Source organism: Candoia aspera, chromosome 1 (assembly GCF_035149785.1).
Source record: "Candoia aspera isolate rCanAsp1 chromosome 1, rCanAsp1.hap2, whole genome shotgun sequence".
In the NCBI taxonomy this organism is placed as follows: domain Eukaryota; kingdom Metazoa; phylum Chordata; class Lepidosauria; order Squamata; family Boidae; genus Candoia; species Candoia aspera.
Genome location: NC_086153.1, coordinates 52,855,765 through 52,879,951, shown reverse-complemented (window position 1 = coordinate 52,879,951; position 24,187 = coordinate 52,855,765). Strand labels below are relative to the sequence as shown.

The window sequence follows — 24,187 nt, the reverse complement described above, 5'->3', positions numbered from 1 at the left end:
TTGTTTAAACGGATTATTAAAGGACTTGAGTATAAAGGGCTGAGTATTAAAAATGTATTTATATGACAACAGCAACTTGCAAGTCCTAGAAGGGTGGAGTTGACCCATAGCAATACCCTGTTGTTGGGGAAGGTGTGTGCTGCAATAAAGCATTGTGTGCAGATTTGCTACGCTGTGGTGTGTCCAGTCCTTGGGAAACAAAGAACCCTCACATATGGTTGATAATGAAGTCAGCTCTTTTGCTATATTTATCTGCATTCCCTTATTTATTTATTTATTTATCTCATTTATCCCCGCCCATCTCCTCCCGTCGGAGGCCTCTGGGCGGTTTACAACAAGTGATTAAAACCATCAGAATAATACAAAAAATAAAATACTATAAATATACTATAAATAGAAATAAAAATAAAGAATAAAAAATCCAAGCGATGAAACATCTAAAACAATCCAAGTGTGGGAGGAGTGGTCTATAACAACCATCCCCATGTAACTCTATTCCCCTCTCCACCCCAAGCGAGGTGGCAGAACCAGGTCTTCAGACTCTGCCGAAAGGCCAGGAGCGATGGGGCCAATCTCACCTCCAGGGGCAGCATGTTCCACAGGGCGGGAGCTACTGCGGAGAAGGCCCGCTTCCCGGACCCTGCCAGATGAAATTATTTTACAGACGGGGTCTGCAGCATGCCCCCTCTGCATGATCGGGTGGGACGGGTTGATGTAATGGGGAAGAGGCGGTCCCTCAGGTAACCTGGTCCCATGCCATGTATTAACACAGCTCAGCAAGTCACAACCACATCCAGCCACAAACCTACTGTTGTAATTCCCAGAGCACCCCAAAAATGTGCCATTAAAATGTGAAAAGCAGAAAAAAGCTCTCTGTGCATTGTGGGTATATGTAAATCCTCTGGTTTATTTTGAAGTGGGATAAGGGTTTAAGAATATTTATCTGGATTGCTTTTAGGGTTTGGCTGACTTCACTTATCTTTAATTATTTTGATTAAGATTATTAAGGTATAATTAAAAATAATAAATGTTTGGTTTTGGGTTTAATATGATTAAGATTATTAAAATTGTTATATTATCAAGTATAATAGCAGACAATTTATATTTTCTTAGTTTGATCTTTATTATAGTAGACAGGAAAGTATAGAATAGTAGTAGGGAGGAAATAAATAAATAAATATTATCATGGGAGGGTTGATTAGGAGGGTGTGTGTGTGTGTATGTATACAGTCTATATTCTTTTAATATAAGGGGAGGGAGCAACTGTATTTAGTGATTTTTATAATGTGCCAATGGAATGATTTATAGAAATAATGTGATTTTGGTTTAATATAGAGTAAGGGATTGATTATGGAAAATTGTTGTATATCCTTGCTGTTAAAAGTCGGAAGTCACCTCTTTTTGTAACTTTAAAAAATATTCTCTTGTGTTTCCACACTTTTTTAGTTTTTTTTTCTTTTTTTCTTTGTAGTTTTTTGTTTTTCTGTAGCTTTTATCTTTGTTTGAAACTTAATAAAAATGTGGTGGCAGAATTGGCAACATACAGCAGCATTTTTAGGCCAGCCTTAGAAGTAGAGATTTAAACACCATCAGGAAGAAGTCTGGGAAGGAAGTGATTACAAACCAACACAGATGGCTTGGTGGGGTTGGCAGATGATGATGATGATGGAAAGATCAGAAGATCAAAGGTTTACCTATCAGAGGAGAGCTAGCAGATAATAATCTGCCAGCAAGAACTGAGAGATGGAATTGTAAGGCCCTAACTTTAGAATTAGGACCTAGAGATGACTATGTTGTTGTTGTTTATTCGTTCAATCGCTTCCGACTCTTCATGACTTCATGGACCAGCCCACGCCAGAGCTTCCTGTCGGTCGTCAACACCCCCAGCTCCCCCAGGGACGAGTCCGTCACCTCTAGAATATCATCCATCCATCTTGCCCTTGGTCGGCCCCTCTTCCTTTTGCCTTCCACTCTCCCTAGCATCAGCATCTTCTCCAGGGTGTCCTGTCTTCTCATTATGTGGCCAAAGTATTTCAGTTTGGCCTTTAATATCATTCCCTCAAGTGAGCAGTCTGGCTTTATTTCCTGGAGGATGGACTGGTTTGATCTTCTTGCAGTCCAAGGCACTCTCAGAATTCTCCTCCAACACCACAGTTCAAAAGCATCGATCTTCCTTCTCTCAGCCTTCCTTAAGGTCCAGCTCTCGCAGCCATATGTTACTACGGGGAACACCATTGCTTTAACTATGCGGACCATTGTTGTCAGTGTGATGTCTCTGCTCTTAACTATTTTATCGAGATTTGTCATTGCTCTTCTCCCAAGGATGAAGCGTCTTCTGATTTCCTGACTGCAGTCAGCATCTGCAGTAATCTTTGCACCTAGGAATACAAAGTCTTTCACTGCTTCTACATTTTCTCCCTCTATTTGCCAGTTATCAATCAAGCTGGTTGCCATAATCTTGTTTTTTTTTGAGGTTTAGCTGCAAGCCAGCTTTTGCACTTCCTTCTTTCACCTTCATCATAAGGCTCCTCAGTTCCTCTTCACTTTCAGCCATCAAAGTGGTATCATCTGCATATCTGAGATTGTTAATGTTTCTTCCAGCGATTTTAACTCCAGCCTTGGATTCCTCAAGGCCAGCATGTCGCATGATGTGTTCTGCATACAAGTTGAATAGGTAGGGTGAGAGTATACAGCCCTGCCGTACTCCTTTCCCAATCTTAAACCAGTCTGTTGTTCCGTGGTCTGTTCTTACTGTTGCTACTTGGTCGTTATACAGATTCCTCAGGAGGCAGACAAGATGACTTGGTATCCCCATACCGCTAAGAACTTGCCACAATTTGTTATGGTCCACACGGTCAAAGGCTTTAGAATAGTCAATAAAACAGAAATAGATGTTTTTCTGAAACTCCCTGGCTTTTTCCATTATCCAGCGGATATTGGCAATTTGGTCTCTAGTTCCTCTGCCTTTTCTAAACCCAGCTTGTACATCTGGCAATTCTCGCTCCATGAACTGCTGAAGTCTACCTTGCAGGATCTTGAGCATTACCTTACTGGCATGTGAGATGAGTGCCACTGTTCGATAGTTTGAACATTCTTTATTGTTTCCCTTTTTTGGTATGGGGATATAAGTTGATTTTTTCCAATCTGATGGCCATTCTTGTGTTTTGCAAATTTGCTGGCATATAGCATGCATTACCTTGACAGCATCATCTTGCAAGATTTTGAACAGTTCAGCTGGGATGCCATTGTCTCCTGCTGCCTTGTTATTAGCAATGCTTCTTAAGGCCCACTCAACCTCACTCTTCAGGATGTCTGGCTCTAGCTCACTGACCACACCGTCAAAGCTATCTCCGATGTTGTTATCCTTCCTATACAGGTCTTCTGTATATTCTTGCCACCTTTTCTTGATCTCTTCTTCTTCTGTTAGGTCCTTGCCATCTTTGTTTTTGATCATACCCATTTTTGCCTGGGATTTACCTCCAATGTTTCTAATTTTCTGGAAGAGGTCTCTTGTCCTTCCTATTCTACTGTCTTCTTCCACATCCGTGCATTGCTTGTTTAAAAATAATTCCTTATCTCTTCTGGCTAACCTCTGGAATTTTGCATTTAATTGGGCATATCTCCCCCTATCACTGTTGCCTTTGCTTTCCTTCTTTCTTGGGCTACTTCTAGTGTCTCAGCAGACAGCCATTTTGCCTTCTTGGTTTTCTCTTTCTTTGGGATGTATTTTATTGCCGCTTCCTGAACAATGTTGCAGACTTCTGTCCATAGTTCTTCCGGGACCCTATCTACTAAGTCCAGTCCCTTAAATCGATTCTTCACCTCCACTGCATATTCCTTAGGAATATTAGTGAGCTCATATCTAGCTGATCTGTGGGTCTTCCCTAATCTCTTGAGTCTGATCCTAAATTGTGCAAGAAGAAGTTCGTGATCGGAACTACAGTCAGCTCCAGGCCTTGTTTTTACCGACTGTACAGATGTCCGCCACCTTTGGCTGCAAAGGATGTAATCAATCTGATTTCGGTGTTGTCCATCTGGTGAAGTCCATGTATAAAGCCGTCTCTTAGGTTGTTGGAAGAGAGTGTTTGTTATGCAGAGTGAATTGTCTTGGCAAAATTCTATCAGCCTATGTCCTGCTTCATTTTGTTCTCCCAGGCCATGCTTACCTGTAATTCGAGGTGTCATTTGACTGCCCACCTTAGCATTCCAGTCTCCTGTGATGAAAATAACATCTCTTTTAGGCGTGTTGTCCAGTAGGTGCTGCAGATCCTCATAGAACTGCTCTACTTCAGCTTCTTCAGCATCTGTGGTTGGGGCATATATTTGGATCACTGTGATGTTAGATGGCTTGCCCTGAATTCGAATTGAGATCATTCTGTCATTTTTTGGGTTGTATCCAAGCACTGCTTTAGCCACTTTACTATTAATTATGAAGGCTACTCCATTTCTTCTGTGGTCCTCTTGTCCACAGTAGTAGATCTGGTGGTCATTTGATGTGAAGTGGCCCATTCCAGTCCATTTCAGTTCACTGACGCCCAGAATGTCTATCTTTAATCTTGACATCTCACCAATAACCACATCCAATTTGCCCTGGCTCATAGATCTTACATTCCAGGTTCCAATGGTGTGTTGATCCTTAGAACATCGGATTCGCCGTTCACCACCAGCACCGTCGGAGATGACTATAAATACAGTAATACATGCAGATGTTAAGCTTGCATTATAATCTGCAAATATGTGCTTTGAGTTGCTCTGAGGTGCAATCTTGTTGGTAGAGAAGGAGGGGAGGCATCATTTAGAGAGAATGGTGCTGATGCTATCTGTTCAATCGTGTCCAATTCTCAGCGATCCTATGGACCAGCTTTCTCCACATTGTGTTTAGAGTGGAATGTTAGGCAATTAACTGGCTGTAAATCATGTTTGCAAAGCCTAGCTAGAAATGAAACTTCTGGGTGTTACCAGAAACTTGAATGAAATGGAAAAAAACCCTGAACCTCTGTTTGCACTGTCTCTTCAAATCAAGGTCCCTGAGCCCATGTGCACACACACTGTGATAGACTGAATCCTGCATATGCCTCTATGTACGTTGTCCAACACTATCCTTATTTACTTTTACATGTTAGAAAGAGAGCAACAGCGTATGCACTGCTCAGAATCACCATATATTGTAAAATGTCTGGCCTCTTGAGTGTGCCGTGTGAATAATCTTGTCCTGGTAATGCAGCATCAGCTCTTTCATTAATGGCTGTTAGCTTATTGCTTCTTTCCTTCCTCCTTCAGACTTGAATGCATTGGCCACTGCAGCTCAGGTCCTTGTAATTGGAGCAACCAACAGGCCAGACTCACTGGACCCAGCCCTGAGACGCGCAGGAAGATTTGACCGAGAAATTTGTTTGGGGATTCCAGATGAAGCGGCAAGAGAAAAGTCTGTCAGCTTTCTTTTTAGTTAATAAAGTGATTTTTAACAAAGGAAGATTAGAGGACTGAACTACTTGTTAAGCAGTAGATACTGTTGCAGTATTAAAAGAAGCTCATGGAAACTATGTAACCCTATTATATAGATTTGAAAGTCATAATTGTCCTCTGCAAAGCCAGCAGCAAAATCTCCAATAAATTGACAGATAGGACAGCAATAGAAAATGAAAGATTTTATTTACATTAGGTAGGATTATGTAGTTTTGTTTTAATCTCAAGAATGTATTCCTTTTATATTCCAAAAGGTGGGAAAGTTTGGACTTGGTTTATCCTCCCCTTCCCTGTGTGTACTCTTTTGCCGTCCCATAGTTGTAATAATGTTTGGGGGGGGCTTTCTATTGGCTGATTGGGAGATGAAGTTTCCATATCTGTCGTCTCAAAGAACAAGTAACACATTTCATCTTGAGCAAAGCTGACATGAACATTTGATTACCAAATTTATGGGCTGTTAACGCAAGAGAAAGGCAGTCAATTCTGATGATTATAATTTAATAAAAATGACTGCATGATAAGCCTGGTTATCTTAAAAGTAATGAAAGTAAATCTGAAGGGAATTAACTTTTATTTATTGGCTGTCATATAGTCAATGTTATTTCAGCATAGTGATTTAAATACTAGTAATATTTTGTAAACTCTGTCTCAGCATAGAATTAGAAATACTTTTAATATTTTGAAGACCCCATATCTTAGTGATTATGCTGCTTGTGGGGTAGGGGGCTAAATAGAAGTGGTTTCATCCAGTTCTATCTTTTGGAGGGTGTTAAAAAAATAAAACAATATTAAAATACATTTAATTAATTAAATAATTTGGGATCTTTGGATATAACTTCAGCTGCAAAATCTTTTTCATGTTGTCTTCACCAGAATTCTGAAGACATTGTGTCGAAAACTTCGACTTCAAGAATTTTTTGATTTTGGACTTTTGGCTCATATGACCCCAGGCTACGTTGGTGCTGACCTCATGGCACTTTGCCGTGAGGCAGCAATGTGCACTGTTAACAGAGTCCTGGTTAAACTGGATGGGAAGAAATGTGAAGTTATGAAGAATGAAGAAGCAGCACCTGGACAAGACATGCAAAGGAGAATGGAAGAAAATGTGAAAAAAGATACTGAAGAACCAGATCTTCCTCCTAAAGTATGTATTTCAGATGTAGCTTACTGTATCTATTTGTTCCATGTTTGGGTATATCAAAGAGGTTATTTTCCTAGAAGAAAATGCCGGCATATATTAAAAAATGAAAATAAAAAAGGCATAACTAAATATAGCATTTGAGCCAGTTTGGTGTAATGGTAAGGTACCAGGCTAGAAACTGGGAGACCAAGAGTTCTAGTCCTGCTTTAGGCATGAACCCAGCTGGGTGACCTTGGGCCAGTCACTCTCTCTCAGCCCTAGGAAGGAGGCAGTGGCAAACCATTTCCAAAATTTCCAACCATTTCCAAAAGAAAACTGCAGGAACTCGTCCAGGTAGTTGTCAGGAGTCAACACTGACTTGAAGGCATCTATCTATCTGAAGCTCTAGTCTGAAGGAAATAGGGAGAGAAGCCATGCAGTGGAAGTATGACCTTTCTAATGCTGGTTGATCTCTCAGTGGCTTTCAATACCATTGATCGTGTTATTTTTCTGGACTGCCTCCTTCTGGCTCAAGGGTGGGGAGCAGTGAGTTGCAGCAGTTCCCCCCTCTGAAGGGGCACTTCCAGTCAGTGGCAATAGTGGTGGAGAGATTGTACTCTAAACTCCTCAGTTGTAGGATACCAGAAGACTTGATGTTCTGCCCACTCATGTTGAATATCTACATGAAACTGCTGGATGAAGTTATCTGTCAACAAAGCATGAGGTATCATGAGTATAGTGGTGATAGTCAAGTTTCTATATCAATCTCAGGCAAGGCAGGTGATGCCGTCAAATGTTTGGATGCAGTTTGGTGTGGGTGGAGAAGAACAGGATAAAGCATAATCCTAGTAAAATAGAATCATTTGAGACTGATAAACCATATGATTCCAGAGAGATTCTATCTTTAATTCAGGGTGGGGTCACACTCCCTGTGCTGAGTGATCTTATAACTTGGGGATCTTCCTGGACTCACAGCTGCTGGTCAAGGTGCAGTTAACAGCAATGGCCAGAGGACCTTGATACATCTTCATCTGGTGCACTAGTTGTGACCACTTCTGGAATGAGAGAAGTTTGTTATTAAATGTCCCTGTCAAATTTAATGTGAGAAAATCCCCAGAAAATTGAAAAAAGATTAGTGAGCATTATGTAATAGAAGGCAAAAGAAAAAACATCACAACATTCCTACAGTCTTTTAACCTAATAAAGAAATCAAGAGAGAACAGTGCAATAAGATTATCTTGAAAAATCCATATCAGTTTTCAGTAAGCATTTTAAAGTATCTTGCAATTGGATTCCAGCTTTCTATCAGTGCTTCCTTTATCCCCGGTCTAATCTATTTTTGTTTTATTTTCCTCCTCCTCTAATCTTCCTTCTTTAGGATGAATTGCAAAGATTGCTCCAGTTGCTAAAGGAACCAGATCCCCTGGGGGAGGCTCAACTGCAAAAGCTGTGCATTGAGCTGAAGGATTTCATTGTTGCTCTCTCTTCAGTGCAACCCTCTGCAAAGAGAGAAGGCTTTGTCACCATCCCAGGTGTGACATGGGCAGATATTGGAGCCCTGGAAGAAGTTCGGGAGGAGCTGACCATGGCTATACTGGTACGGGTGTATGCTTTCACCAAATATTGATGTACTATATACAAGGTGATCCTCACGTCCTGAAATTAACTATGTGAATCTGCCACCCACTCTGAACTAAAGGCATCTATTGCTTTTTGCCTGAAAGTATGTGTGAGGAAACAAACTCTGCTTTGCTCTCCTGTTGGGGAGAGATGGATGGTGAATAAATTTATTTATTTATAAATAAATAAAACAGTAAACTAAATTGCTTATTATTGCTCCATCTTGGAAGAGAAGATTATTGCTCCGGGTTTTAGTATTAATCAGTCAAAGGCTCTTTGGTCAAGCTTTGGTATCATGAAGATAGTAATCCAAGGAAAGTAAACAGTGCCTAAGGAAGATGGCACAGGTGATGGTGAGGATGATTTTTCTATACTGCCTTTTCTTCCAAAGGAGTTCAGTTTGATTTGGTAAAAGAACAATAAATAATGAGGTTCGTTGTTAAAAATAGTTATATAGTAGGCAATCTAAAAGACAGTTTGGCCCTGTGCTCAAGTACCCCTCCTACCTATGAATTCTAAGACTAGCTGTAAACACAATCTACTGCCCTGAAATAATGTTTATACTCCAAATGCTCAGGTGAAGAGATCCATCTGCAACTGGCATCCTAAAGAAGATGAGGGGGAGGAGAGGATGGCATCTCTGTTTCCCTCTGAATTGTGTGTAATAATGAGGGTGCTACCACCAGGAAGATCCTATTCCTGGCTGTGGCACTGCAAGCTGAACTCAGGTTGAATGGTATGGGGGGAGGAAATATTTTAAGGCTAATTTAAGTACTTACAATTTAACCAATGTCAGTACCTTGAATTGAGCCAGTGTGGGGCTTTCAGAACTGGTGTTATGTGGTCCCATTTATTTTCCCCATTTAACAGCTAGGCAGCTGTATTCTGCACCAGGTGTAGCTTCTAAACCTTTTTCAAAAGATGACCCACATAGAATTTATTGCAGTAATCCAGTTAGGCATGAATCACTGAAGCTACGCTATCTTCATCCCAGCTGGCACATAAACATAAAGCTGAGCATAGGACCTCTTTGTCAGTGAGCTCATCTGGGTCTCTAGTAACCAGTGGAAATCAAAGAGAGCCACCAAGCTATGAACCTTGGCTGTATTACCCTTGTACCTACAGCCTACAGAAAAAATACACAGAAAATTCTACTTCCTTCTTAATCAGCCAGCTCTGCAAACAAACAAACGAAGTAAGTAAGCAAGTTTATCCCGCCTTCATTAATTTTATAAATAACTCAAGGTGGGGAACATACCTAATACTCCTTCCTCCTCCTATTTTCCCCACAACAACAACCCTATGAGGTGAGTTGGGCTGAGAAAGATGACTGGCCCAAGGTCACCCAGCCGGCTTTTGTGCCTAAGGCGGGACTAGAACTCACAGACTCCTGGTTTCTAGCCCAGCACCTTAACCACTAGACCAAACTGGTTCTCTAATAATAATTGTCATAAATAGTGCCTAATGTGTGTGTCACTCACAATAAAAGCCACGTGATAATATCTCAGGGTTCATTACATTCTGGCTTTTATCCTGGCCCTACCAGGGTAATTGCTCACTCTTACCTAATCACAGTTGGCTTGCCATTCCACATCATAAGAAGAGTTACATACCTACTCTTGGTAATGCCAGGGCAGGCTTTTGAAAGGTCATTCTCCCTATAGGAGTTTATCTACTAATCTTGAATTACCCTGGTTTTAATCCCTCTCCCAATTTGGCATTATGTCTTAACTTGGTTGCAACACTTCCTGTAATTATCTTCTGAGTTCAGTTTGGTAATTTAAGCAGGACTGTCATTTTTTAAAATGCAGGAGATCTTATTGTGATAATTTAGAAAACTGAATCCATTACAATTATTGTATGCTAACAGTAGAAGAAAACTAACATATGGAAAGTGCTTTTTTAAACAGGCACCTGTGAGGAATCCTGAACAATTCCGAGCCCTTGGACTCTTAGCTCCATCTGGTGTGCTGCTTGCTGGTCCTCCGGGATGTGGCAAAACACTGCTTGCGAAGGTAATTTTGGCTGCTTATTTGCTCAAAGAATTCCAAGACTTAAGGATCACTTCTCCCACCAATCTGGTTGCTGATGTTTGGGATTTGGGGCCCCAGTACGTTAAGAGACACCTCCCCAGAGTTGACCTGATTCCACCCAAAATGGAAATTATCCTTGGATACGTATTCATCTTGAGTGTGTTTATCTTACCCCAAAGGTATCTTACCTATCTATCAACATCCAAAGAAACCTCCCTCTGGGTCTTATTCATATTTATTGCAATTACTGGAAAAGTATTACATGGAATAAAAATATCTAAATAATTAATAAATTCAGGACATATATGAACATTATAATTACTTAATACATAAATAATCAAATCTTTGTCTGTTGGTATCATTTCTGACTTAGACAGAGTATCCCACAGCTCATCCAAACGCATTAAGCAAATGCATCAAGGCCAGAATCAAAGTACTGTATGATGTTCAGAAATAATAAGATACCATCAATATATAATACTAAATTATATTCTAATGAATTGTGAGAAAAACTACAGATATTATAACCATATCTAACAGCACAGGCTGAGAGTTCTAAATATGTGTCAAAAGTCAAACAAGAAAAAAGACATCCTTCTCTAGTTTTTTATAGGGTAAAAAAATGGGATTTAAAAAATTGACCAGGTTTGGGAGGCACATTCAAAATCCTTTTGAGAAATCCAGATTTAGTTAAGGTAGCTTACATAATTCTGTAGGCAACAACAGGTTTTTCTGCATCAAGCAATATCGCAGTTTGCCTGATGCAGTTTGGTCTTTTCTGTCTTTATTCAAATCAGTCACATTCACTGTTATATTCTGTTACGTTGAATATGTCTCTGATTTCCTGGGTTTGTATTTCTGTACTACAATTTTTCAAAAAAATTATCAAGAAAGCCAGTGTTGCATCATGGTAGTTGTATAAAGTCTTTGATGTCTTACGGATTTTCATAGATAAAAAGCATATGCTAAAGTGATGATAATGGTTTTGATAATAATGATAATAATAACTATATACAGTAACTATTTTTTTACTAGGCTGTGGCAAATGAATCTGGACTAAACTTCATTTCAGTGAAAGGCCCTGAACTATTGAATATGGTGAGTTTTTCCTAGTTTGTTTGGTGGCCACTGTCTTTTTAAGTTTTTGCTGACACAAAAAGTGGTCTGACTCTGAACAACTTAATTTACATATATACTTATAGTCAAAACAAATGTTGCATAATCATGTATCAACCATACTTGTCCTAACAACCAGGAAACACACTGAGACAAGGAACTGGTCTCTAATATTTATTGCTAGTACTTAACAGGAATCCTAACAAACTGAAGAAGCGTGGGGAAAACCCAGACATATAACCCCCAAGGGTTAAGGCGGTCCCGATCTGTGTCTCTTTGAATGGCTGAACAATTCATCAGTGCTACGCATGTGCTTGACAGTCTGGATGGGAGCCCCCTGCTCGCCATCCTTACTCATGACATCACCCTCCCCTCCAGATTCACATTCCATTTCAGCCCCCTCCCCTCCAGAGTCTTGATAAGATGTGCCGTCTGCTTCTAAAGTCCCATGGGAACTGGGCAAGGATGGCAAGTCTTCAAAGGAAAACTCCAAGGACGAAGCAGTGCTGCCCTCCCAGTCCGATAACGCCTCCGGCCCAGGTGGCTGCTGCTGGAAAACATCTAGAGAGTTAGCATGGTCAGACCCCCTCCCCCCTGGGAAATGCAAGCCCGAGGTGGAGGGTTGCGGTTTCCCCGCCTCCTCTGTAAGTGGAGTGAAGGCCTCAGGTGGGGGGGGGAAATACACACGAACTCTTCTGCTTGGGCTTCTTCGGCCTGCTCAGGCGAAAGAGGAATCTCTGGTAGAGTGCGAGGCTTGGGTTTGTGAGGGAAAAGCTGATGAAAACGATGAACCAGTTCTGGTGCATGCACATCTCTGGCATTCTCCCACGTGCGCTCTTCCTCAGGGTACCCTTTCCAGTGTATGAAATATTGGATGCCCCTTCCCCTCCTCCTAGAGTCCAGAATTTCCTCCACTTCGTACTCTTCCTCTCCCTCCACAATTACTGGAGGTGGGGGGGGCAGTTGCGATCGCAAGGCACTTGGGGGAGGGTCTTTGGCTAGCTGGGAGGAGGTGGGCAACACCTGAGGGTTGGAACGGAGACATCTGGGTAGATGACTGCACAGAGTTGTTATAAGTAAATTCTGCCATGGGCAGCAGGGCTGGCCAATTGTCTTGCCGATAAGTGGTGTAACACCTGAGATACTGCTGTAACCACTGGTTAATTTTTTCGGCTTGCCCATTACTGGCAGGATGATGCGCTGATGACAGGTGGATCTGGACCCCTAATGACTGGAAAAAGGCCCTCCAGAACCTGGAAGTGAACTGTGGGCCTCTGTCACTCACCAAGTGATTCACCATGCCTCTATACCTAAAAACGTGGTCTATGAACAACTGCGCTGTGGCTGGTGCAGATGGGAGGCCCTTGCAAGGAATAAAATGCACCATCTTTGTGAAAAGGTCCACCACCACCAGTATGGAAGTCAGGCCCTGGACCGGGGGTAAATCAGTGATGAAATCCATGGAGATCGTATCCCAAGGCCTACTGGGGGTGGGTAGGGGTTGCAAGAGTCCTGTGGGTTCCCTGGGAGAGGCTTGGCTCGTCTGCAGGTGTGACAAGAAGCAACGTAGCCCTTAATGTCTGCCACCATCTTAGGCCACCAGTAGTCTCTCAGAGCTCTATGGAGAGTTTTGAAAACGCCTCCGTGGCCTGCCGTTTGGTGGTCATGACACAGTCTCAGTACTTCTTCCCTCAATGAAGGGGGAATATACAATCGCCCACTATGCCAGAGGATTCCTGCCTCCACATTGAATGGGGAGGCAGTGTCTTGCGGGGCCCTCTGGAGGTCATCCATCCTGGCCCTGGCATACGGGTCCTGTTGCTGCTGAGCTCTGGCTCTTGAAAATAGGTCCTCTGCTTGTCTGCCTGCTGCTAAAATCTCTGTTTGATTCCCCCTCATAGACTGATCAAAGTTGTGAGGTTGTAATATAGCAGCCTGTACTTCCTGGTGGGGGGTTTGCTTGAAAGGATCGAGACAGGGCGTCTGCCAAGCAGTTTTGCGCCCCGGGCACATAAGAAATAACAAAATTGAAACGGGAGAAAAACTGGCTCCATCTGATCTGGCGTGGGGTGAGGGATCTGGTGTTCTGTAGAAGCTGTAAATTCTTGTGATCGGTGCAAACTTTCACAGGAAAGGTCGCCCCTTCTAGCCAGTGCCTCCACTCTTGGAATGCTGCCTTAATTGCCAGCAACTCTTTGTTAAAAACATCATAGTTTCTCTCTGCTGGTGAGTAGGCGTGAAAAAAAGGCACAAGGAAGCAATGTATTCTCTGCCTTGTTTGTATATTGCAATAACACTGCCCCAATGGCAACATCTGAAGCATCTGAATACATTATGAATGGCTTCGTGGTGCCTTAAGAGCGGCTGGGAAGCAAAAAGCTGCTTCAATTCCTGGAACGCTGCTTGCTCCCTCTCTCCCCATATGAATTTTGAACCTTTCTTCAAGAGCTGTGTGAATGGTCTGGTCCGATCACTATAGGCCCGGACAAAACGGCGATAAAAATTAGAAAATCCTAACCATCTTTGTATATCTTTAACATTTCGGGGAGGTGGCCAAGAGAGAATTGCCTGGACCTTAGCAGGATCCATGGATATGCCTTCTGTGGATACTATATAGCCCAGGAAATGTACTTCAGTTAATTCAAAGGCACACTTCTCTAGCTTGGCGAACAGCCTGTTCTCTCTCAGTCTTTGCAAAACATTACGTACATGGGTTACGTGAGTTGTGGCATCCTCAGAGAAAATTAATATGTCATCTAGATAAACGACCATATACTTATCTAGTAAATCAGCAAAAACGTGATTCATAAATCTGAAAAATATGGCTCCTACATTAGACAAGCCAAAGGGCATAACAAGGTACTCAAATTTTCCAAACCTGGTGTCGAAGGCAGTCAGGTATTCGTGCCCCTCTTTCACCCGGATCAGATTGTACGCACTCCTGAGATCCAACCTGGTAAAAATGCGTGCCTTCTGTAAGCGATCTAGCAGATCCGAGATTAAGGGCAGAGGATAGGATTCTCTTTTTGTTTGTTTATTTAAAAAACTGAAGTCGTGGACCACTCTCATGGGTGTCTCCTGGGTTGCCGGTGCCAACGGGTCAGGCTTCTTTGGTACGAAGAAGGTAGGAGCAGACGCTGGGGAAGTAGATGGTCGGATGAAACCCTTTTGGAGATTGGAATCCAAGTAATCCTTTAAGGTGGCTAGTTCCTTGGGGGACATGGGATATTGTTTCCTTGCTGGAATCTTGGCTCCTGGTATCAACTCAATGGTGCAGTCACAGTCCCTATGGGGGGGTAGTGCTGTGGCCTCTTGTTCGCTGAAAACGTCTGCAAAATCTGCATACTTGGCTGGCAAGTGGACTCCCTCTGCTACTGTGACTGCGTTGGTTGCTGGAGAGCGTGGAGTGGCTTGAATCTTGTGGTGCTGGCATTCCTTAGCTGGGAAGGAGATTGCTCCTATAGTCCAGTTCATCAACGGGTTGTGGATCCTCAGCCAAGGCGTGCCTAGGATTACCGGCACATTTAGCGATGCAGTAACATAAAGCTGGATCCACTCAGTGTGGTCTCCCACTGTCAGTTGCACCGGTTCTGTGAGCCTTCTAATTGGCCCTGCTTTGAGTGGCTGGCCGTCAATGGTCTCCACTTCTATGGGGCATGGTAATTCTCTGGTCGGGATGTTGCAGTCTTGTACGGTCTGCGCATCAATAAAATTAGTTGAAGCTCCAGAATCCACGAGGGCCTCTAGCTTGACCTGGTGCTCTGGGTTGACATGGATTATTACTGGTAAGTAGTAAAAGGCTTGCCTGGAATCTTCGGAATGAGCCCTCCTTAATTGATTGATGGTCTCCCTGCTGAGCTCTGTGGAGGGAGACCGCTGGAGTTTCCCTGGTTGGGAGTAGAGGCGGAGCTGGTCCCTGTTTCAGCTGCTTGCCTTGGGGCTCTTACTGAAGCTGCTTGGCCTCTCGCTGGGCAAGCTCTCACCATGTGCCCCTGGGCTCCGCAGTAGAAACACAGGGCTCGCTCTCTCCTTCTCTGCCTCTCAGTCTCGGAAATCAGTCTCCTACTTGCCCCAATCTGCATTGGCTCCTCTTGTGCTGAGTGAGAGGATGCTACAGAGAGAGCTGGAAATCCTGAAAACGCTCTGAGAGTCCTGCTTCTCCCCGGCTGCATCTGCCTAAGCTCCTCTAGCCTGGCATCTATGACCACTGATAACTGATATAGGGCTTCTAACGTAGCTGGTGTTCCCTGGCGCACCAATTCATTCTTAATTTCCTCATCCAGCCCCTGTTTGAATTGGTCTTTCAAGGCACTCTCATTCCAGTCCAGATCTCCTGCTAACAACTTGAAATCAGCAATGTAGATTCCCACCCTCTTGTTACCTTGCTTGAGCTTCTGAATCTCTCGGCTGGCCGTGGCTTCTCTGATCGGGTCGTCAAAGTGTGCTCGAAACCCTGCCAAAAAATTCTGGTAGTCGTTGAGAATCGGGTCGTTGTTCTCCACCATGGGAATAGCCCATTTGGCTGCTGGTCCCTTTAGCAGACCTAGGATGAAGGTGACTCTGGTTCTGTCTGTGGGGAACTCTGCGGGTCTGCTGTCGAAGAACATAGTGCACTGTGTGAGAAAGGCTCTCAGCTGTCCTGCTTCTCCTCCAAATTTCTCTGGTAGACTGCCCTGGGATCTCAAGACTATTGGTGGGGCTGCTGCTGCTGCTGCTGCTGCTGGCGCCGGTTGTGGGTTAATCGGAACTGGTTGTTGTAACTGCTGTAGCATGGCAGCTTGTAATGTGTTGATCTGGAGATCTACTTGGTGGTGGTGTTGTTGCAGGGCTGCTGCTAATTGTTGGATGGCGAGCCGCATTTCTTGGTTTTCTGAAGACATTTCTAAACGTATCTCCTTAATTGCTTGTTCCTCCCTCTTTCGATGGGAGTAGGAGTTTGTTAGGATTGATGTCCTAACAACCAGGAAACACACTGAGATAAGGAACTGGTCTCTAATATTTATTGCTAGTACTTAACAGGAATCCTAACAAACTGAAGAAGCGTGGGGAAAACCCAGACATATAACCCCCAAGGGTTAAGGCGGTCCCGATCTGTGTCTCTTTGAATGGCTGAACAATTCATCAGTGCTACGCATGCGCTTGACAGTCTGGATGGGAGCCCCCTGCTCGCCATCCTTACTCATGACAATACTTTTCCATAAACAGAATTATGCAAAGTATAGGAAAAAAGTAGAAGTAACAAGCAAAAGAAATTAAAGGCAGGCAATAAGTGGAAATCTAATTATATTTGGCTTGTTTATTATATTTATTAAAGCAAGAACTGGCAAATTGAATTTGGTCATTCCATCTTATCTCACTTCTGTAAATTTACACACATTGGCAGGTGGTGGTGGTGTTTGGGGCTAGAGCAGAAGGTGTGTATGATTTCAAAAATTGTTTTGTATCTGGTCATGGGTATGAATTAATCTAATTAATCTAATCTTAATTCCTAAGTATGAATTAATCTGTGTCCTAGCCCTTTAGATGAATTCCTCTGAACAATCCAACTTACTATAAAATAAGAATGTAAAAATAAGCATTTCCACAGAATTTTATTGAGATTTCTTTTTCCTTCCCACTTCTAGTATGTGGGGGAAAGTGAGCGTGCTGTCCGTCAAGTTTTCCAACGTGCAAGGAATTCAGCACCTTGTGTCATATTCTTTGATGAAGTTGATGCTTTGTGCCCTCGGAGATCAGACCGTGAAGTGAGTCTCTAAAAATATTCCACCAGATACTTAATTGACATGAGATATGGGTTGAAGTGTATGTATAAATTTGTATTTTTTGTTGATTCTGTATGTTTTCAGACCAGCCCTGTGATGTAGATTACAATTGTCATTCTACAGATGCCACATCTAGATTGAAAGAGAGAGATTACTAAGTGTTGTATAGTACTTTAGAGTTAGAACTTCAACCCGTATTTGCGGATATGCCTTTTATGCTATATTATCATGGCTAAGTGATTTGTCATGAGTAAGGACATGATTCCTTGCTTTGAGATTTAAAGGTGATTCTGAAGAAATAAATCTAACACCGACCATGTGAGGGCACTGGTTTAGGAGTTCTTACAACTGGAATTAATTTAATGAAGGGTACTGTAAAGTTTTAGTTTTTGAAAGATTTATTTATTCATCATATTTATATAGCTGCCCATCTCACATAAAAGTGACTCTGGGTGGTGTACAGCACTTAATTAAAAACAGTAAATACGTAAAAACAGTAAATACATAGAAACAATAAAAAAAATAAAACAATAACATAAAAACAATCAAATCCAAAGAATTAAAAGTTGTAATTAAAAGACAGAGAGAAGCAGCTATTAACAGCAGTGGACCCACCTCGCAACTCACCGGTCCCTTGGGGCCCCCAGGCATGATGGCATAACCAAGTTATGAGGGACTTCCAGAAAATCAACAGCGATGGAGCCAACCTTACTTTGGGGGAATGATGTTCCATAAGGCAGGTGCCATCGCAGAAAAGGCCCGTCTCCTGGGTCCCGCCAAATGCAGCTTTTTGGCAGGTGGGACCCACAGCATACCTCTTCTGCCGGATCTGATGGGACAGGCAGATGTGATCGGGGAGAGGCGGTCTCTCAAATAACCTGGCCCCATACCATGAAGGGCTTTAAAGGTCAAAACCAGCACTTTGAATTGGACCCAGAAACAGACTGGTAAGCAATGCAGCTTGCTGAGCAGAGGTGTAACATGTACCATTCGAGGGGCACACAAAATTGTCCGCACCACTGCATTTTGTACCAGCTGAAGTGTTTTGGATACTCTTCAGGGGCAGCCCCATGTAGAGGACATTACAGTAGTCCATTTGGGAGGTGACTAGGGCATGAGTGACCATGAGCAGAGCCTCCCAATATAGGAACAGGTGCAAATGGCACACAACACGAAGCTGTGCAAAGGCCCTCCTAGCCACCTTCTCTTTCAGCAGGAGTCGTGAGTCTAGAAGGACACTCAGGTTGCACACTGGGTCTGTTTGGGGCAGTGCAGCCCCATCCAGCACCAAAGGTGGTATAGTCCCAGAACTGGTAGGCCCCAAAACCCAAAGCCACTCAGTCTTGCCAGGGTTCAGCTGAAGCCTCTTGTTCCCCATCCAGATACTCACAGCTCCAGGGACTGGGATAAGACCTCAAATTTGTTGTTGTTTATTTGTTTAGTCGCTTCCGACTCTTCGTGACTTCATGGACCAGCCCACGCCAGAGCTTCCTGTCGGTCGTCAACACCCCCAGCTCTCCCAGGGACGAGTCCGTCACCTCTAGAATATCATCCATCCACCTTGCCCTTGGTCAGCCCCTCTTCCTTTTGCCCTCCACTCTCCCTAGCATCAGCATCTTCTCCAGGGTGTCCTGTCTTCTCATTATGTGGCCAAAGTATTTCAGTTTGGCCTTGAATATCATTCCCTCAAGTGAGCAGTCTGGCTTGATTTCCTGGAGGATGGACTGGTTTGATCTTCTTGCAGTCCAAGGCACTCTCGGAATTCTCCTCCAACACCACAGTTCAAAAGCATCGATCTTCCTTCTCTCAGCCTTCCTTATGGTCCAGCTCTCGCAGCCATACGTTACTATGGGGAACACCATTGCTTTAACTATGCGGACCATTGTTGTCAGTGTGATGTCTCTGCTCTTAACTATTTTATCGAGATTGGTCATTGCTCTTCTCCCAAGGATTGAGCGTCTTCTGATTTCCTGACTGCAGTCAGCATCTGCAGTAATCTTTGCACCTAGAAATACAAAGTCTTTCACTGCTTCTACATTTTCTCCCTCTATTTGCCAGTTATCAATCAAGCTGGTTGCCATAATCTTGGTTTTTTTGAGGTTTAGCTGCAAGCCAGCTTTTGCACTTTCTTCTATCACCTTCATCATAAGGCTCCTCAGTTCCTCTTCGCTTTCAGCCATCAAAGTGGTATCATCTGCATATCTGAGATTGTTAATGTTTCTTCCAGCGATTTTAACTCCAGCCTTGGATTCCTCAAGCCCAGCATGTCGCATGATGTGTTCTGCGTACAAGTTGAATAGGTAGGGTGAGAGGATACAGCCCTGCCGTACTCCTTTCCCAATCTTAAACCAGTCCGTTGTTCCGTGGTCTGTTCTTACTGTTGCTACTTGGTCGTTATACAGATTCTTCAGGGGGCATGCAAGATGACTTGGTATCGCCATGCAGCTAAGAACTTGCCACAATTTGTTATGGTCCACACAGTCAAAGGCTTTAGAATAGTCAATTACACAAAAATAGATGTTTTTCTGAAACTCCCTGGCTTTTTCCATTATCCAGCGGATGTTGGCAATTTGGTCCCTAGTTCCTCTGCCTTTTCTAAACCCAGCTTGTACATCTGGCAATTCTCGCTCCATGAATTGCTGAAGTCTACCTTGCAGGATCTTGAGCATTACCTTACTGGCATGTGAAATGAGTGCCACTGTTCGATAGTTTGAACATTCTTTAGTGTTTCCCTTTTTTGGTATGGGGATATAAATTGATTTTTTCCAGTCTGATAGCCATTCTCGTGTTTTCCAAATTTGCTGGCATATAGCATGCATTACCTTGACAGCATCATCTTGCAAGATTTTGAACAGTTCAGCTGGGATGCCATCGTCTCCTGCTGCCTTGTTATTAGCAATGCTTCTTAAGGCCCATTCAACCTCAGTCTTCAGGATGTCTGGCTCTAGCTCACTGACCACGCCGTCAAAGCTATCCCCAATATTGTTATTCTTCCTATACAGGTCTTCCATATATTCTTGCCACCTTTTCTTGATCTCTTCTTCTTCTGTAAGGTCCTTGCCATCTTTGTTTTTGATCATACCCATTTTTGCCTGGAATTTACCTCTGATGTTTCTAATTTTCTGGAAGAGGTCTCTTGTCCTTCCTATTCTATTGTCTTCTTCCACTTCCACGCATTGCTTGTTTAAAAATAATTCCTTATCTCTTCTGGCTAATTTAATTGGGCATATCTCCCCCTATCACTGTTGCCTTTTGCTTTCCTCCTTTCTTGGGCTACTTCTAGTGTCTCAGCAGACAGCCATTTTGCCTTCTTGGTTTTCTCTTTCTTTGGCATGTATTTTGTTGCCGCCTCCTGAACAATGTTGCAAACTTCTGTCCATAGTTCTTCCGGGACCCTATCTACTAAGTCCAGTCCCTTAAATCAATTCTTCACCTCCACTGCATATTCCTTAGGAATATTAGTGAGCTCATATCTAGCCAATCTGTGGGTCTTCCCTAATCTCTTTAGTCTGATCCTAAATTGTGCAATAAGTTCGTGATCGGAACTACAGTAAGCTCCAGGTCTTGTTTTTTCCGACTGTATAGATGTCCACCATCTTTGGCTGCAAAGGATGTAGTCAATCTGATTTCGGTGTTGTCCATCTGGGGAAGTCCATGTATAAAGCCGTCTCTTAGGTTGTTGGAAGAGAGTGTTTGTTATGCAGAGTGAGTTGTCTTGGCAAAATTCTATCAGCCTATGTCCTGCTTCGTTTTGTTCTCCCAGGCCATGCTTACCTGTAATTCCAGGTGTCATTTGACTGCCCACCTTAGCATTCCAGTCTCCTGTGATAAAAATAACATCTTTTAGGCATGTTGTCCAGTAGGTGCTGCAGATCCTCATAGAACTGCTCTACTTCAGCTTCTTCAGCATCTGTGGTTGGGGCGTATATTTGGATCACTGTGATGTTAGATGGCTTGCCCTGAATTCGAATTGAGATCATTCTATCGTTTTTTTGATTGTATCCAAGCACTGCTTTAGCCACTTTACTATTAATTATGAAGGCTACTCCATTTCTTCTGTGGTCCTCTTGTCCACAGTAGTAGATCTGGTGGTCATTTGATGTGAAGTGGCCCATTCCAGTCCATTTCAGTTCACTGACGCCCAGAATGTCTATCTTTAATCTTGACATCTCACTAATAACGACATCCAATTTGCCCTGGCTCATAGATCTTACATTCCAGGTTCCAATGGTGTGTTGATCCTTAGAACATCGGATTCGCTGTTCACCACCAGCACCGTCGGCCGCTAGCCGTCCTTTCGGCTTTGAGCTAGCTGCGTCATCACGTCTGGGGCTAGTTGAACTCATCCTCTGTTCCTCCCCAGTAGCACTTTGACCATCTTCCGACCTGGGGGTCTCATCTTCCGATGGTATACCGACATATCTCTGGTTGTACTGATCCATTTAGTTTTCACGGCAAGAATACTGGGGTGGGTTGCCATTACCTTCCCCAGGGATCGCATTTAGTCTGACCTCTCTGTCATGACCTTCCCGTCTTGGGTGGCCCTTCACAGTTTAGCTCATGGCGTCATTGAGGTGCTCAAGCTCCAGCACCACGACAAGGTAACGATCCTTTGCTGAAGTAGACCTCAAGAGCATAGCTTAATTCACCAGGGGCGGAGATATATAATTGTTTTGACAGGATATATCATTTTCAGGCCTTATCTTTGGCAGTCTGCAATCCCATTTTTGGTTCTGCTGTACATCAAACTTAATTCATTCAAAATATGAACACTTTTACTTGATGTCCCAATTGGCTTTTTGAACAGTTTGCCATTTTAATTTGTTTTATACTGAACTTTAGCTTTGTGTGAAAATTCATAGTTCTTTAAAAGAAGAATTTAAAAGGGGGGGGGCTTGGTGGTGCTTATACATTGGATAATTACGTTTATGTGATTGGACTAGGAGTTCAATACCAATGAATTTATAGACCAAGAGCAGTTAATTTTGTGTGGTAGAGGATGATGTGATTTCACTGTTTTCCTTTGTAGAGAGTTCACTCCTTCATTTTTTGAAGTGGAAATCCTTTCAGGATACTTAAACATCAGCCATCCTTTCTTGCTTTTTCAGCGATAAAGCAAAGAAAGGATGGCTATAAAGCGATCTGATGTTCAGATACACACTCGCTCTGAACTTGCAGAAAGTTACCCTATGTAACAGCCATGTACTATGTGCATCTGTTGCATAAAATCCTTAAGGCATACTGTTGTTTCTTTTCATCTATCTATTCTGAGAAAAGCCTCTAAAGGTAGTTCTCGTTTAATGATGGTAATTGAGACCAGAATATCCATCACTAAGCGATGCAGTCATAAAGAGTGATGTCATGTGACCGCATCCTTTAGCAGCAGCAATCCCAGCAGTCCCTGTTGCCATCATTAAGCAAAGATCACAGGTCGTTAAGCGAGGACCTCATGTGACCATGATTTGCGATTTCCTGCCAGCTTCCCACAAGCAAAGTCAATGGGGAAGGCATCAGGAAGTCACAAGTCCCAGGTGGCTCACAAGCAGGTGGGTGGGTGGGTGGGTGGGTGGGTGGGTGGATGAGTACTGTGGAATGAGATGTGGTGGGGGCTGCTGCAGTGAGTGTGTGTGGGCTGGGGAGAGGGTGCTGCCATGCCACGTGAGTGTGGCTGGGCAGGGGAGGAGGTGTTGTGGTGCGAGTGCATGCTACAGAGTACAAGATCCCTGGAATCTCATACTCCATAGTGGGGCTCCTTGGGAGAAAAAGCGGTGGGAGCAACTTACAACCTTTTCTGCTAGCTTCCCCATTGACTTTTTTGTGGGAAGCTGACAGGGAAGATCGCAAATGGTGATCACATGGCTGTGAGATGCTGTAACCGTCATAAGCGTGAGCCAGTTGCCAAGCACCTGGATCGCGATCAGGTGACCAAGGGGGCGCTGCAATGGCCAGAACTTTGAGGACTGGTTGTAAGTACCACTCATGGTCGTTAACCGAGGACTGCCTTTAGATTAATGGTAAGTAACCTATGGTCATCTAGAGGTGCCTGAACTACAACCTCCAGAATCTTTCATCATTAGTCATGCTTCCCCGGGATTGTGGGAGTTGTGACTCAGCAATACTTGGAGTGCCACTGGTTGTTTACCTTAGCTCTCTTGAACCAGTTGGCTTAAATCATGAATTAAGTTGGTGAGCATGGCAGCATACCTGCTTAAACGGTTAGATGCCTGTTCCTAAGGCATAATCCTGGAATGACAAAGTAGTATTTACATAAGCAGCTGGTAGACTAACCGTTAGAAGCAGTTTCATAAATCTGCTTCTCCATTCTAATTGCCATGTAACCTAACCCTTCATATCCAAATCCATTGAGGGTAATTCTGCTATACAACTCTGTTTTGTTTTATAAAATTTCAAGATATGATACATTAGAAATGCTTATATTTTGTTTCTTTGGAGTGAAGTGATCAAATATCATGAGGAAAGATAGCCAAGGATGTGGGAATGATGAATGTTCTAGGAGTTTTCTTTTCAATCCAAGGTTGTCATTTTTGTCTTACCCCTTGCTCCTACAGTCAGGTGCCAGTGTCCGTGTAGTGAACCAGTTGCTTACAGAGATGGATGGCCTCGAATCACGTTGTCAGGTTTTCATTATGGCAGCCACAAACAGGCCAGGTATAAATCATTTATCAATCCAATATAATCTGATGTATTTGTATTCGGCTCACGTGCATATGTTTGTGAGCTGACAGTCCATTGGCTTGTATCTATGAGCTAATGATATGTCCATGTACTGTAGTAAGTAAAGAATTTGGTGGGCTAGGACCAAAAAGATCTTGGTTCAAGGCCATTCACAGCCATATATGCTTACTGGATGGCTTTGGGTCACATGCGCTCATTCAGCCATACCTATCTCACAGGATAGTTGGAGCAGGGAAAAATTAGAAGATGAAATGTTATTTATCCACCACCCTGCTCCTGGAGGAAAGGTGGAATATAAATCTAACTTACAAAGATAACTGGTTTTTGGATAGACTGCATTGTGAAGCTTGCTAGATCCCTAAGTAAACACAATA

At 43.1% G+C, this 24,187-nt stretch overlaps 1 protein-coding gene across 1 annotated transcript in view; it reads left to right on the top strand.

Moving 5' to 3' along the window:
- The window catches only part of NVL (nuclear VCP like), an 83,049-nt gene that overhangs the window by 30,172 nt on the left and 28,690 nt on the right, over nt 1-24,187 (top strand). Inside the window, exons 12-18 of the mRNA XM_063304129.1 lie at nt 5,281-5,425; nt 6,340-6,610; nt 7,965-8,183; nt 10,117-10,221; nt 11,275-11,337; nt 16,980-17,099; nt 23,687-23,786. Coding sequence (XP_063160199.1) covers nt 5,281-5,425; nt 6,340-6,610; nt 7,965-8,183; nt 10,117-10,221; nt 11,275-11,337; nt 16,980-17,099; nt 23,687-23,786 — 1,023 coding nt within the window. The remainder of the gene's footprint in view (nt 1-5,280; nt 5,426-6,339; nt 6,611-7,964; nt 8,184-10,116; nt 10,222-11,274; nt 11,338-16,979; nt 17,100-23,686; nt 23,787-24,187) is intronic.